The sequence below is a fragment of the Anguilla rostrata genome, chromosome 2 (assembly GCF_018555375.3).
Source record: "Anguilla rostrata isolate EN2019 chromosome 2, ASM1855537v3, whole genome shotgun sequence".
Classification (NCBI taxonomy): Eukaryota; Metazoa; Chordata; class Actinopteri; order Anguilliformes; family Anguillidae; genus Anguilla; species Anguilla rostrata.
Genome location: NC_057934.1, coordinates 16,913,851 through 16,930,014, shown reverse-complemented (window position 1 = coordinate 16,930,014; position 16,164 = coordinate 16,913,851). Strand labels below are relative to the sequence as shown.

The window sequence follows — 16,164 nt, the reverse complement described above, 5'->3', positions numbered from 1 at the left end:
TGTTCATTGGGATTTGCTGCGATATTACTGAACCATCTGGAAAATTGCAGCAGGAATAATTTTCCAGAAAAAGTGTACCATACTGTGAAGGTGAAATTGTGGAATGTGTGCCAAAGGTCGTCTGTCACACCAGTTTGAAACCTTTTCTTTAAAATTGGAGCAGCCTGGACCTCTTGTGGACGAATGGAGCATTGCAGAAAGGAAATGTATTTTCTGAAATTCACTGATTTACTGACATATACCCCTCCTCCCCCAATAAATAAATAATATAAATTAATAATAATTAATCAATTAATTATAGACTTAAGCTGGGTGTTAATTGCTGAATATTCACGCCTGGTCACTGATACTGGACCATTTGTGAAAAATTAAGAGTCTAGCGACAGAGCAAATGATAAGAAGCCAATCCTCAAATATGTTAATTTATGCTTCAGGGAAGAATTACAAAGGTTGTAACTGATTAGGCGATTCACTGCAACAGTTTTAAAACTTAAAGCCCTGGTCTATGGCAGCAGCTGCCTCAAATTTTACAAATATGTACTTCTATACTAATATGTGGTGTAAACATGCAGGATGTAAAACATTTGATTTATTAGGTAATCCTAGATAATTAAGATGTCACACTTTATATATGATAGACTGGGGAATTTCATGATATTTATACATTAAGTATGAAAATCATATGATGTGGCAGTCTGCTCAGAGTAATGGCTTCCTTGTCCAGCAACAAGACCCCGACCCACACAGCTTGAGTCGTTTTTGTATCGTCACTCAAACTTGTAATCATCCCCGTTTTAAATATTGTAACGACTGCAATCCGAAAATACTTAACATTACTGGAAATTGAGGCATGTTGTAGTTCAATAGTTCAGTATTGCCACAACAAATATGGCGTAGTAAAATAGCAAAGTGGTTAATACCACGTGACCAATATTTCACGTCTACTACATTGTCCAATGAAAAATAAGATAGGTCTTCTTGAAAACATGTCTCCTATGAAGCTGTGTGTTCCAGGTGAGTCTTGGTAGTAAACATTTCAATGTAGTTATCCCATTTTTATTGCCTTTTTACAAGTCTAAATGTAGAGGCAGTTGAGCAGATGTGATTGGATCACACTTTTCGCCCTTTCGTATTTCACACACGTGCTCTCGTGATGCTTCTCGGGCGTATGCTGAAATCATCATGTGTGGCTAAAAGGCTAACTAGCCAACTTCTAAGTTAGATAGCTGAGTGAACGCTGTGTGCAGGGTGTGTCGTGTGTTCATCTTGTACTTTTAAAACGCCAAACTGACTATCGGTTATTGTGTAACAGACATTAAGGGCTGTGGTCCATGGTAGACACTGATTTTGCTAGTGACTCAACGTATTCATAACTCGTAGGCAATTAGTGGATTTTTAACCTGTTCGCTAGCTTGCTCACTCTCTGGCTTAACTTATCATACAAATCAACTTTCCTTTCGACCCGCCTCGTTGCCCGGGGCAGATTTCGTACAAAAACACCTAGTTTATTTAAGGTTTTTAATCTGATGTAAATGCAAGTAAATTAACGCGACGGGGAGTTCTACCTATAAACCTCTATTCATGAACACTATCGCATAAACACTTGTTAGGTAGTTTCCTACATAGCCTATATGATTACATAGTTGTCTTGGTAGTGATTATTCAAATTTAATTTTTTTTCTGAATTTACTGTGTATTTGCACAGAGCATGTTATCTGAAATTCGAATATTGCTAGCGACAGTCATCTCTTTTTTAAAAATTGGAGGGTTCTTTAAATTTTTTTATTTTTTTGCTTATGAAGGGGAGAGGCTGTGCAGCACAGAAGACTGTATTCCAGGGACGGGCACCTACCTGCGACATGGTTACATCTTTGCCTCTCTTGCTGGCTATGTTTTGAGGAAAAATGAAGGAGAAGAGGTCCGTATGTGATCGGCAATTGACTGTCTTTTTTCCTGTTATGGACATTAAAACTATTATGCACATTGCATTACAGGCATTTAGCAGATGCTCTTATCCAGAGTTACTTACACAGCTTTTGATTTTTTTATATAGTATACATTTATACAGCTGAATATATACTGGAGCAGTTTAGGTTAAATGACTTTACATATTTTCATATTTACATATTCTATTGCTGATATTGGAAACCACTGCAAAACAAAACCATCTTCCCAAGAGGGAGAGAGACACATACTGTATATGCATGCACACTGATAATAATTTTCTCATATGAGCCGTACTATAATTAGATTAGCAGTGTTGAGCCCATTATATGAAATTGTTTGTTTTCAGCTTCCTGTAATATCTGTTGTGAGAGAAACAGAGGCACAATTGCTGCCTGATGTAGGCGCTATAGTCACGTGCAAGGTAAGTGAATGGACACAATTTCTGAGTTTAACAAATTTAAACTCCTGTTTCATATCGACATGTTTTCCAGTCTGTGAATCACAATGTAGTGCATGCTATATGATTTATGTGATCCATGAATCCAGGAATAACTGAATACTACGCAGTTTGTACACTTTCCAATTGTAATTCATGTATCTTTTAGGTTACCAGTATCAATCCAAGGTTTGCTAAAGTCCACATCCTGTATGTTGGTTCCACACCTCTGAAGGACAGATTCAGAGGAACAATCAGGTAACTTGGATTTAAGATGCTTTTGTGCCTTGCTAGATATAATCATGCATTTTGTATGATAAAAGTATAGTTTATCATCGTGTTGTTCATTTTTGTAGTATAGCTCCAGATTGATTGACTGTTCATTGAAGACAAAGGTGAAGTGACTGATGAATTGACTGACAAAAATGATCTGTCGTCAAGTGATGAATTTTAATGACTATCTTTCACAGGAAAGAAGACGTTAGAGCAACGGAAAAAGACAAGGTATACCCAATGGCCCAAAGAGTCTTCATTCATTTAAAAAAAATAAAAAATCAAATTACACACAAAAAATGTTTGTGTGTATTGGATGGGTGTACAGCATAGTGATGTGTAATTGCTCATTTGTTCGGTTTATTTCCTTTCAGGTTGAGACGTACAAAAGTTTCCGGCCTGGAGACATTGTCCTTGCCAAAGTGGTATCCTTTCAGCAGCAGGCTGTCTGTGAAAATGCACTGAAATGGGATGCACTTACATGTTTGGCATTGACATAGTGCCCATAGGCTGAAGGAGATGCTCAGGGTATCTCCAGCTATAGACATTGCAGCCACACTACAACACTAGCTATGCAGATGTACGTATTAAACATTTAAAAAGATCGGAACCCTGTGTGAGTAACATATAATGAATTTGGAAGATTGTGGCATCTGTGTCGATCTATTGTATTAAGCCTCTAGGTGATGACCCTTCACCTGTGTTCTGCTATGGCCCTTGTTGCTTGTTGCTCTCAGTCAGCTGGCTTGTGGCTGGTGTTGTCCTTGACCAGGGCTCAGATCTCTCTGGGTGACGTTCAGTCCAACTATCTGCTGACCACAGCGGAGAACGAGCTGGGCGTGGTGGTGGCCCACAGTGAGGCAGGTGAGTAGCCATGTTCAGGCGGGGCGGGGTGAGCAGAAGTACAAGACAAGATTATAAATGTCATTGAATGTAATCCAAGCAATGCAGGAAGTAACATTTGATAAGCAATCACACATAGTCATTCAGTACATGGAATAACACCAAAAGGTATCTAGAAAATGATGCCAGACGTGCAATACCACATTGAAGTTGGCAAATTGTTTCCACGAGGTTAGATAAGGGCGATTTGGTGGCAGTCTAGCAGAGTCCGCATTAACGTGCTTTCGTGCGTCCTATAACGATAATTTATTTCTGTTTTCCCCGCCATTTTATTTGCACGGCAGGTGTGCAGATGGTTCCGATCAGCTGGTGTGAGATGCAGTGCCCTCGCACTCATGCCAAGGAGTTCCGTAAAGTGGCCAGGGTGCAGCCGGAGTACCTCCAGGCCTGAGGGGATGTTCTGGTTTCCTCTGCGGTCCCCACTAGCATTCCCTTTCCTCAAGGAACACACAGCTTCAACACAGCCCCCCCCCCTCCCCCCCAAGACAATGTGGGCCACACCCTGTGTACGACTGGGTTAAATGGCTGTATTTCCCAACTCTTGGAGACAGACTTGGGAGATGGTTACATCTGACATGATGACTACATAATTTTTTATTTTGTTTTTTTTTGTAAGTTGACACAAGTCACAGAAATAAAGCAATCGGGATTTTGAAGTAAATGTTCTTAATTACAAATGGTAATTTACAGCACTGTTATGAAGACTCTGAATATATTATCCCGAACCAAATAAAATATTTTTGACTAAAATATTTTGCTTCTTTGGATTTATGTACATTATCAGTGTTTCTTTTGTCACAAATTTGGAGGTTATTCATTTGCAGAAGAAATAAAGTTTTGGTTGGTTAAAAGCAGGACTAAAAATGTGACATGCCCCAAATGTATGGCCCACACACTGAGCTGATGCTGATCTATGACTAGCATTTATTTAAATGCTAATATATATTGGGAGTGCCATTTAGTTACTCTGGCACAAGTTCTGACTTCAAAAAGCCCAACTCTATTGCACCATGAAAGGGAATTTGTGAATTTTTCTCTGCTAATAGCCCTGCAATCTGATTGTGGTTAGGTTTGGCGAGCTGAGTTGTAGGTCAGTGGCTGTGCCAGCACCCCAAATTGAGCCCCCAGTTGCAAAAGTTTATAATGTATCTAAAGAAGTAACTGATTATTGTTTCATTAGCAAAGCACATCCCTTGGGGTCAACTCATCTGAGTGTAAGCCTGGTCAGACTCCCAGTGGTGTTGGTTATGATCCTGACCAGCGAGGTTACTGTGGTACTGCCATGATTATGATAGTTTTTTGTCAGTATTTCCTTAAAGCCTGTCCTTAAAGCCAAACCACTCTACCTAGCTACAGAAACTGCCTACAAGCTAAAAAGACATAAGAAATGGCCTTTGTTTCAGTAAGATCCAATGCATACTGATGGTTGATCAGGTTTCCAATTCAGGAACAGTGGTAACTATATTCACCTGGCTTCAGTCAATAGGCAAATCAAGGGTTTGGTAAATGGTAAATGGACTGCATTTATATAGCGCTTTACAATTGATGCCTCTCATTCGGCAGAGCAGTTAGGGGTTAGGTGTCTTGCTCAAGGACACTTCAACACGCCCAGGCCGGGGTTTGAACCGACAACCCTCCAACTGCCAGACAATCGCTCTTACCTCCTGAGCCATGTCGCCCTAGGTTTAAAAGAAGCGAACTGATTTGCCTGCTTTTGTATGATCCTTCAGAATGATGCTTTGATCATGAAATATTCACCCTGTTTATATAAGCATGAAAAAAGGAAATGATGCTGGAACTGGACTGATGTACAAGTGATTAAAATATATATATCCTGGAGTCTTTGCACGTGCACGTCAACAACACAGGGTGTTGAAGAGAAACAGTTCCCATAATGATAATCTACAACTGTCCCATATTCTAATCTCGTTTATTGGTTGAGATTTCTTACCACCTATAATAAATGTAACGATGAATTAGTTTTTTGTTACGGTAAAATGTCCGGAAGTGAGAAAAAACTTCAGTTCCCACAATGCTCCGGTGCCATTATGCGTCGTGTAAGGGGCTGCTGGAGATAATAGAGCTTGCTACGTTTATCTCATTTTAATCAGTTTACGTTTGGAAATGAAGTTGAGCTGATTAATCATGGCTTAAATAAGCAGGTTGTTAACGGTGGGACGTCCATCGACTGTAGCTCAGGTGAGTATGTATTTTACTTTTAGAGACCCCGGCTGTCGTTGATAGACTGACGCTGTCCCGCCTGGTATCTTGCTAACAAGTCCACTGCCAGTTCTGCTAACTCCAGGAGCATCATCAGTCAGCAAAGTGCCCACCAGTCAGCTGATTGTGAAATATGCAAAATATCAGACAATTACTCCACTTCCGTTGCTCACACCTTAAACGAGCCTATTTAATTACATTTTCTAACGGAGCTGTGTAATGAAACCGGCTCAGTCAGTGACACCATCATTAAGATGTTACGAATACATGTTGCAAACCCTAGCTAGCTAACAATAAATTGCCGCAGAACATTGCTGTTTGTTGCTACAGTTATTCGTAGTACACTCTGTTATGCCTGGCTGTTTTCATGTGTTAGGGTATCCTCGTTTTTATAAAGCTAAATGTACAAACTATGGAAAGATTAAAGAATTATGAAATGTCTTAAGTGAAATCTTGTCTCAACAGTATGCTTTCCATGGAAGGCAACGCTTGTGCTTTTGAGGGATTCAGTGACTAGCAAACTTACTAGGTATATTAGGGTCTAAGCACTGCATTACATTATTGACTAGCCAACAAAGGATACAAGTAGGTAATCCCTCGTGCCAGGACGTATTAGTTTAACCTTCCGATTGGCTTGGCCTTGCATGGATTCACTTGTGTCTTAGCTATAGCTGCCCTTCCTTATATAAGCGTGCTTCCTATACTATACTGTGAGTCAGCAGTGCAGACACTTTCTGATTCAACTCGATTCACCCATAACATCGCGCTGTGCATGAAGAATCACGATCACCGGAAGAATATATTAAAATCAGGTCGATGTGGCCTAGCTGTAAATATATTCGGCAGACCACAATATAGTTATGTGACGGTGCGTGTCACTGTCAGTCATTTAGATTCCAAGTGTTTTCGTTTGTTAACATCGCGTTTGAATGTGACGCAGTTTAGACAAAAATCTAAAGCATACACATGCATTATGTACTACTAAAAGCATATAGCAGAGGACATGTATTCGATAATAGGGAGTAGTTCTCTCCAAAATGGTCTGCTCCTCTTCCTGAGCCTTATAGTCACATAATATGAAAACAAAATAATCATGTTAATGATGAAGTTGATTAATGGTTTACAGTAGCAACAATACTAATACTTACATGTTGGGTTATTATTAAGGCTCAGAAAGTAGCCTTATCATAGTCATCCAAACCTCTTATTTAAACTCAGAAGCAAAGCCAAGACTTTATCTCTACAGAATTTCTGGAATTCCACCTGAGCAGCTTAGGGGAGGGATCTCATTCTCCACCCAGTGTAATTGGCTTATAGGAACCAAAGAGGAAAGGCCGGTCCCACATGTCTCCCATTTATGTGCCATATTAATGCCCCCCCCTCCCCCCACAACAAATAAATAAATAAAATAGATAAAAAAATGAAATAATAGGCAGTATTACAGGAAGGGTGAAGGGTCATAGCTAAAGCACTGGTTCTCAGTGGTGTCCCAGTGGTAAATTAATTCTGACCGTAGTGCAAAACATTCAAATAAAAAGGCTTTTTGAAGCAAGTGCCTCTGTACAGCACTGCTGTATTATGCTTCTCTTTATTCACTTCCTGCAAAAGCTGAATGGTACTCCTTTCCATCCAGATTATACACATCAATGGCACCCCAGTGTACTTTATGTTTCTAGTTGGCTTGGGCTGACAATGAGTCTTCAGGATGTTACATCTAATATCTTGGTTGATGGGTCTCATGAGGTCCTATCTCCACTCGTGCATGTTGACTGGTCAGGTTCATTGGGTTGGTGTGCCCCAGGAATTACGCTGGCTATGATGAGCATTCTGCTGTTTTAACTGAATTTGATGTTTGCTGGACTGAGAGTGGATGCTTCATTTGGCTAAATGTGGAAGTGAAGGCTCTTGTGTCTCATTGGTTCTATGGGCAGTTAAGGTAGACAGTGCGTCAGTTTTGTTGTGGGTCCATGTATGTAACGGCCATTCGATTTTTGTTTCACAATGAGAGAATGGGAAACGGGAAACAGACCGTTTTCCGAGTTCTGATTTGTCGTTGGACCCATTATCCAATTTCCTTTTGGAAATGTATGGTGGAGGAGAACATTTCTCTCTGCAGACAGAGGTGAGAGTCATCTGTGAAAAGGTCAGTCAGTGTGTCAGTTCTGTGGTCTGGTCTTTCTGTTTGTTCGTCAGTGTGTCAGCATTTGTCTGTGAACAGGTTAGTTACTGTGTCAGCCTTTGTCTGTTCAGCGTCTGTTCCGACAGTGGATAACTTTCTCCGTCTGTTATCAAGTAAGTCAATGCGCTCAGGTCAGCCAGTATGTCAGTCTCTCTGTTTGCGATTGGGTCAGTCCACCTGTCAGTCTCCCTGTCTGTGAACATGCCTGTCAGTTTGTCTGTCTCTGGCTGTGCGTTGCAGGCGGGGGATGCCCAGCGGGAGCTGGCTATTCCGGCGAGCCATGCGGCTGCTCCTACGATGGCTGCGGTCGTGTGTGAAACAGGGACGCAGTAAGCCCTCCAAGCGGCTGGGGGAGCTGTGGCTCTACAGCAGGCTGCTGCTCCGCTCCCTCTGCTTCAGCGAGACCACCAACTCTGACGTGGTCGTAGACTCCCTCTTCGAGCCAGTGTACTGGCTGGTGGACCACCTGACCCGCTGGTTTGGCGTGGTAAGTCACCATGGCAACCATTGAAGCTACAATCCGCTATTTCCCTTAACTAAGATGGAATATTCTGTCCTGTTTATGAATTTATAGCTAGTTTTATTGGTTATATGTACACATCTGCATCATGTGGATAGTTTTATAGATGGTACATAATTGGCTGCTGCTTGACCCCCTAATGGACACTCAAAGGCCATGTCCATGTAGAAAGATCTTATATGCGATACTGTAGATTATACTATTTATTGCTTAGCAGATGCCATTATCCAGACCAGTATACACACAAAACTATTTATTTATTTTTTGTACATATTGCAGTTTCCTACAAAATACAATGCTGATGTTGGGTTGAGAGTCACTGCATGGTTGCTCTTCTTGTTTCTGTGTGTCTGCCTATTCTTGTCTTTCATTTGCGGTTTGTCTCACTGTTCTATGTGTGTTTGATGCCACCCTCTCCTCTTCTCCAGGTTTTTGTGTGTCTGGTTGTCGTTCTGACCAGCTCCGTCCTGATCATCGTCTACTCCTTCGTGCTGCCCACGGTCGTCAGCACCTACCCCGCCCCCTGGGCCACGTGGCACCTCTGCTTTGGCCACTGGAACCTGGTGATGATCGTCTTCCACTATTATAAGGCCACCACCACCTCCCCTGGCCACCCCCCAAAGGTACACATGCCATCCAGTGCCCTGTAAGAGTTTCTGAAGAGAGGACCGAACAGGGAATTCTGGGAAATGCAGATATGGCAATGCAAAAGCTTTGTGTGTTTTAATATAGTTTCCTTTGTTTTAAATTCAACAGGTAAAATGTGACACACCGTCTGTGTCCATCTGCAAAAAGTGCATTATTCCCAAACCACCTAGGACGCATCATTGCAGCATCTGCAACAGGTAACAGGGGTCTCACACACACACACACACACAGGAATGTTTTTTGCTGACCTTTTGAGTACATTGACATGCAGGGCATATACAGGTTCTTCAGATTGTTTTCACAGAACTGGGTCAGCTTGATTAGTCCTGCTGCAAAAACTGTATCTTTAGACAGTTGACATAAGGTTTTGAAGCAAGAACAGGTTTAAAGTAAGCATGGCCTTAACTGACCTCACAGCAGATACAATCTCGGTGAGGGCCTTCACGAATCCTATTGCCGCAAAACAAGCTGAACGATGAGAAGCTCTGACTGGTCTTGCCCCAGGAATGAGCTCAGAGGTGTCAGACTGGTTTTGACGAGTTGGTCCTTGTAGTAAAATCGCTCCTCTCTTCCTTCTCTCCCCCTGCAGCTGTGTGCTGAAGATGGATCATCACTGCCGTATCCTTTCTCCAGAGATACCAGAGGCCCCAAAAACAGGGTGCCTGTACTCCTTTACATAAAAGATAAATCTCTAAAGAAAGTCCACTGTACCTGTCTGTTTATCTGTGCTGTCAGTCAGCTATATTTCTTAGACATTCCTAGTGAGTTCGGTTGGTTACATAACATATTTCAACTGCTGTACTGATGGTAAATAATGATAGTAGAATGTATGCATACCATTTAGTCAAAGATAACAAATCTACTGAGCTAAAAAAAGATAATCGGTGCATAGACAGACACCACAGGCCTTAATGCACGATTCCAATTTTTTGCTCTCTTTTTTTTGCTGCTTTTGCATTCGCAATTGTCAGTGAGACAAGTGTGAGAATACCATAATGTTATGGGAAATGGATAATACCATTACTCATACCATTTTTCGGGGAGCTTGGGAATTGTTTACTGAAGGCTTGTTTCTCCAGTTTCTGGTGATTGTTCAGCGCGGTGATGGCGCGATAGCCGCTTTCGTCTGTTTTCATTTCCCTCCTGTCCTTGACCCGTCCCCCCGCTCAGCCTGGCTCAACAACTGCGTCGGCCACTTCAACCACCGCTACTTCTTCTGCTTCTGCCTCTTCATGACCATGGGCTGCGTCTACTGCAGCCTCAGCTCCCGAGGCATGTTCGTCGACGCCTACGGCGCCATTGAGGTGAGCACGCGGTTGCTGCACGGTCGCCACGCGGTCGAGAAGGCCCACCCCTCCGGCCCCTTTCTTTCCCATCACAGTGTGTTACCGGAGTCGCCCTCGACTTTGTACATGGCTGTCATCGACTGACTCTGTTATCTTACCCTGTTATCTTGACAGATATTTCATGAAGTAAAATTGCTTATGGGTAAGATGGAACAACCCCAAGTTAATGTGTAATTGATATATACAATAAAACAACAAGCTACTCTTGTTTCATAACATGTTTGTGGCTTCACAGTCACTCCTGACTGTTTACATATTACAGGTGCTTATGAGGCTGGAGTCTTAATGACTTCATCATTAACATCTGCACACAGTAACTGCTCTTGCTATGATTATTACTGAGACATGGCTCTTGCAATCTTGCTGAATCAGTCCACTACTTTAATGGAATAAGCCAAACATCTGGGTAACTTATCTGAGGCCATTAGCATTGGAGACAAAGTGGAAGGAATCCATCATTGACTTGTATGGAGAGAAAAAACCAACCATACTAAACACAATTTATTGAACACAGAGGCTAAACAGAGAACAGACAGTGCTAATGGAATGTTAAAATCAATGCAGTTATAAAGATCAGGATATTCATCGCTTAGGATTAGTAAACCAACCTGTGTCTTTACAATCTGTGGGCCTGTGGACATTTCAGAAGCTCAATAATTTTAATGTGGCACTTTACCATGCCAAATGACCCTTCCAGACTACTGAGAAAATACTTGTGTAATATCCAGACAAAGTGTATTGCCACTGATGAACTACAAATTATTCAAGTCTATGGGCTCACTATCAATGTTAGCGGAGCAGTTGCCTCATCATTTTGTTGCTAGGGGAATTCTAAGACACCGGATGCCACAGCGACCTTTTCCCTGGCGAAGGTCTCACCAGCTGAAATAATAGCTTTTTGGAAGTCCCTGAAATTCTTTCAGCTGATTTTCAATTCCTAGGTAGTGAGAAAAACGCACCCAGAATCCTATTCAGCATTAAGGTTTGCTAACCAAAGCAAGAGGGAATGCCAGCTGGCAATGAAGAATAGACTCTCAGGAATTGTGCCAGCAGCTGTTTAGCTGTGTAGAACCACAGCCGCTGGAGTCAGCAAGCCATGGAAGATGATGGACACAGTGGCAACAAGATGCAGGTTTCACAGCAAAAAAAAGAACAGCTGAAGAAAATGAGTCAATTCAGTTGTGGGAGAGTTTAAATGTTTATGTGGTTCATCAGCAGAGAATCAAAAGAGAAACCAAAATATGATGACCAGGTAGAAACAGCCAAGTGGACTGGGACAGTTTGGGATTTTCCATGTTTGAGCAACACAGTAATTGTAAATCACATTCTTAATATGGTAAGAATCAATGGTATCCTGAGGTGGTGATGCCGAATACAGTTCCCTAACAGTCAGTGTACATCAGTGCCAACTACTCTTCGTGATGTGTGAAAAGTTTCTAGGAATGACATGATTTTGTCGTCAGGCTATTCCCAGCGTGTTTTCTCCCCATCTCTGTCTGTGGCAATAGCCTCCGAGGTCTCACCCAGCTGAGATCATAAGGGCATAGTATCTGGGTGTACCCCAAGGCCCATTCTAGGCCCCGGCACCCTCTTGGCAGATGTGGGTGTGGCCAGGTCAGCTGTCAATTAACCCCTGGCCGTCTGTTCACGTTGTGTCCCAATAGAGCTACAGAAGTGTGGAGGAGACCCAAGGGGAAGTGGTGACAGGGGCAGGGCTGCTTTTTAGGGTCCTGCCCCCAGGAATGGTGACCGGGCAGGTAGTGCAGAGAGCCTGGGCAGTTCCCGACCCACATGCCTGAGCTACACCCCCCAGCACCTTCCACCTGGCCCCTGCTTGTCCTCCAGTTGGATTTTAGCTGTTAATTAGCTTAATTAGCTATAACAGGATGGCCTGGGGGAGGGGGTGTCATTTCTCAGCTCACATTTGCTCCTCAAAGTCTGGGGTACCTCCAAAAAATTGTAAAACATTATAATCTCTGTAGGAAAGAATAATCTGGTCGATGAGACTCCATACTTCTTCCTCCCATCCATCCTCACCCTGTGTGAGCTGGTTTGAATGTCTGGTTGCCGAATTAAAGTCCGGTGAATCTGTAGATCACAGCCGAACCCCCTTTTGATTGGCTACCCTTGTATGACATAGACATGATTGACTGTGGATGTTGTTGGTGTACTTTGTATGGCTTTGTGTTACAGTAGGTGAAAGTGGATTGTAATTTCCAGGCTAAAGCATTTCAAGAGCCATCTGCTCGCTGCATGTGATGGGGTTGTTTGTAAGGACATCAGCAGTCCTTGTAGAGACCCCAAGAGAACCACATTCTCAGGCTGAATAGAGACCTGTAAGCAGTTCACTCACGTGACTGGTACCTTTATTGGGAATGCTGTGTAATTTTATTAACAGTGATACAAGCACAAAGTGAATGTTACACCCAGTCATTCAATGGTCTCAAATCCTTCCCCACTGAAATGTCAAACCTTAAGACTGCACAACAAGCAGCCCTGCAGATGCCTATTGCATGACACCGCATGTCCAGTTTTGATTGGTTGTTTTAAAAAGAAAGGCCGAGATTACAATGGCAAAGATGGATGTTTTCTTTAATCCTTTTCCTTTTTTTCGCCCTTGAAGACCTATTACCAGACACCACCGCCTCCCTTTACCTTCAAGGAAAAGGTGCTCCATAAGAGCATCATTTACCTGTGGGTGCTCACAAGGTAATACATTCTAATAACTGATGCAATGTTTCTGAGATGATGACAAATTTGATTGTTAGTATGAGGTTTAACATGAAATGTTCCTTAATCTCTAAAGTCTTAAATAAAGGAGAGAAGGAAGGGATTTGGTTGAGGTTTTAAAATGTATAAAAGGGATCGAAAAAAGCAAATTCAGAATGTATTTTATGATACATTCTGTCCATAGAACAAGGGGGCATAAATGGAAATTAGGCAAAGGTAAATTCTGCACAGGTATTGGCAAGTATTTAATTACAGAGAGTGGAACAGCTTGCTGGGTCATGTAGTAAAAGCAAAGACCTTCTGGGTATTCAAGTCCAGCCTTGACACAGTGCTGGTTAGTGTCTAGGATTGTAACTAAAAGCCCTATATGGGCCGAATAGCTTGTTTTCATCATCATGAATCCATTACATTACATTACATTCTTCTGTATGATTAAGACTTTTGTCTCTATCTTTTATATGCAAATGTTTACATACTCTTGTATTTTTGGATTAATGTGGCATTAACCTGGTTTTCACACTGCTGACACTTTTATTTATTTTCCATTTTTACAAATTTACCTACAAAGCTACGCAAACATAATGTGGCGTACCCAGGCATCCATAGACTACTGCTGGTCATCGGTGGGAGATGCACCTCTCCTTTGACCAGCTCTCCTGTTGTACTCTGTAGCCTGAAGCAGGGGGGTATAGTCACTGGCCCTAAGGCAAGTGTATCAGGAGTGTATTCAAGTGAACCAACAGTGACTCGAGAGACCCAGTTGGGAAATTCCACATTTGGGAATTTCCCAACACCATTACACCATTGGCCCCCCAACCCTAGTCTCTAAGAACCTCAGGATCGGCTGGTTTTCTTTGTTTCTTAACACATAATCAAGCCATTAAAGCAGTCGATTACACAGTTAATTCCCCTAATAATTTCATGGATCGAAATTGGTTTATTTTAAAGTGGAAAAGCACCTTAAAAGCAGAAGAACCTACAAATCTCCAGAAGCAAGGATAGGGACCCAAGTGACTGTACTCAGATATGGACAGATATATAGGGCTGGTATGTTCCTCATAGTAAGAGGTGTTCTGTGATTGGCTCTCCTTACAGCTCAGTGGCAGTAGCTCTGGGAGGCCTTACTCTCTGGCACGCCATACTTATCACCCGAGGCGAGACCAGCATCGAGAGACACATCAACAGAAAAGAGACCCAGCGTTTAAAGCAGAGAGGGAAGGTGAGGCATGGGCATGGCAGGAGTTCCGTACACACACACACACGACCGGGTCATTGACGAGTTCAGTGCATACAACTTGGTAGCAACAATATGGTTGATTTTCTCATCGGCTAATTGCGGGTTTAATCTTTGCCATTCTCTTTTAGTACACATTTTATTGCACTAAAAGAAAGTTAGTTCAAGAGATATTGTCTAAAGCTGGGGTAAAAAGTACTGCCACACTATAGTGGTCACTAGAAATTACTTGATTGTTAATTTTAAGGATAAATATTATAACCACATCTGGAAATTCCAAATGCTCTTCAGAGCTATAGGTAATATACCTGATATTTTAATTTCGACAGGTTTTCCGGAACCCACATCATTTTGGGATATTTAACAATTGGAAGGTGTTCTTAGTTGTGGAGAAGAGAAGGTGAGTCTCAGCATTCTTCTGCAATGACTGGTGAAGGGGATAACAGGGCAAGATAACCAAGGAATGAGAGCTTGGGGTTAAATGAAGCAAGACAATCCAGCCTATAGCCATCAAACATAACTAGCAACAGGGTTTAATGAACCATTTGAAATGCAGCAGGAGAAAAAAAAAAGAAAACTACTTTCACTTATGTCCTTTACTTTGAGAGAGCAAACATGCACTCCATTGGTGGTGAAAGGTGCAGTCAAAATATCATATTAGGAAATTTGGAAAGAAAACCCAGACACTTGCGCTCCAATATTAGACAAAACTAATATTTTAAATAACCATGTGATGGTATACCATTCCGTTTGTCTCTCTCTCTCAGTCATTGGTTGACTCGAGTTCTTCTGCCTTCTGGCCACGATCCCTATGGAGACGGAATGACGTGGGATTGGTCCCCTCAGAGAAGAGACCTGGTGGCGATCTGACCCCCGAGACCCTGGTGATAGTTTTTAAACTCTCACGCCACAGAACCACAAGGCACTGGGGAAACTGGACTGTGCCCCATGAGTTCTGGGCCTATGGAGGCAGTGCCCACAGGACCGCCTGTTAAGAGCTGCCAGCCCTCTGAAGTATTCAGCATGTCCTCTGCTGTACTAATGAGTGTACTAATGAGTGTGTCGGATTGTGGATGTGTCTGTGCGAGTTGATGTGATGATGACATGTTTCTTCATTGTGTAGCCTCACAGGACTGCTGGGGTGTTTTTTTTGTTTTTGCTAAGAAGATCATGAGAAGCTCTGAGGAACTTTCCGGGGCACCCAAAGGCTTTGTTTGATTTCGGTAGTGGCCGCTGCCGAGGCTCCGGTCGCCACAAGTACTTTGGGGTTGTCGTGGCAATTATGGGAGGGGTCTTGCTTGGAAGCGCCCTATTGAATTTCAGATCGCAGCGTTCACTGCCACAACAGCTGGGACCGTGTGGAGCTGAGCTCCGCGGAAAAATGACTGGATATTTCTAACTGTATGGTGTATCTCATTTAATAAAATGGGGATATTTCTATTTTGATATTCTGCGTTTTCTTTGTTTTAGTAGAAACCTTAAAGACACCCAAGTGTATGTATCCTCTTCTGTTTCAATGGTGGTGAACACCTTTACCTTCAGAATATTAACCAGCTTAAAAAAAAAAGTAATTTATGCAGTACTCAGAAGTTGATAGATTTACCAAAAAGGTTTATTGACATGTTAACTTAAATACTGTCCTAACAATATCCTTGGCATACGTTATATTTTTACCATGAGGTTTTTAAGTAAGTCAGTGCAGTGAGATTATCTGACTACAGTTGTGAA

General features: G+C 42.2%; 2 protein-coding genes across 2 annotated transcripts; both read left to right on the top strand.

The window, feature by feature from the left end:
* The first annotated feature begins 863 nt into the window (after nt 1–863).
* Nucleotides 864–4,309, top strand: exosc1 (exosome component 1). The gene is made up of 8 exons (XM_064320847.1): nt 864–1,014; nt 1,803–1,918; nt 2,294–2,368; nt 2,553–2,641; nt 2,854–2,887; nt 3,031–3,081; nt 3,436–3,520; nt 3,844–4,309. Exons 1-8 carry the CDS (start codon nt 957–959, stop codon nt 3,948–3,950), a joined length of 615 nt encoding a protein of 204 aa, XP_064176917.1. The 5' UTR covers nt 864–956; the 3' UTR covers nt 3,951–4,309.
* A 1,282-nt stretch (nt 4,310–5,591) lies between these two features.
* zdhhc16b (zinc finger DHHC-type palmitoyltransferase 16b) lies at nt 5,592–15,882 on the top strand. Its single transcript, XM_064320844.1, has 10 exons — nt 5,592–5,758; nt 8,199–8,445; nt 8,907–9,101; nt 9,235–9,323; nt 9,716–9,744; nt 10,297–10,430; nt 13,096–13,181; nt 14,298–14,421; nt 14,766–14,836; nt 15,204–15,882. The coding sequence occupies exons 2-10, from the start codon at nt 8,206–8,208 to the stop codon at nt 15,304–15,306; spliced, it is 1,071 nt and encodes a 356-aa protein (XP_064176914.1). The 5' UTR covers nt 5,592–5,758; nt 8,199–8,205; the 3' UTR covers nt 15,307–15,882.
* Nucleotides 15,883–16,164: the final 282 nt, after the last annotated feature.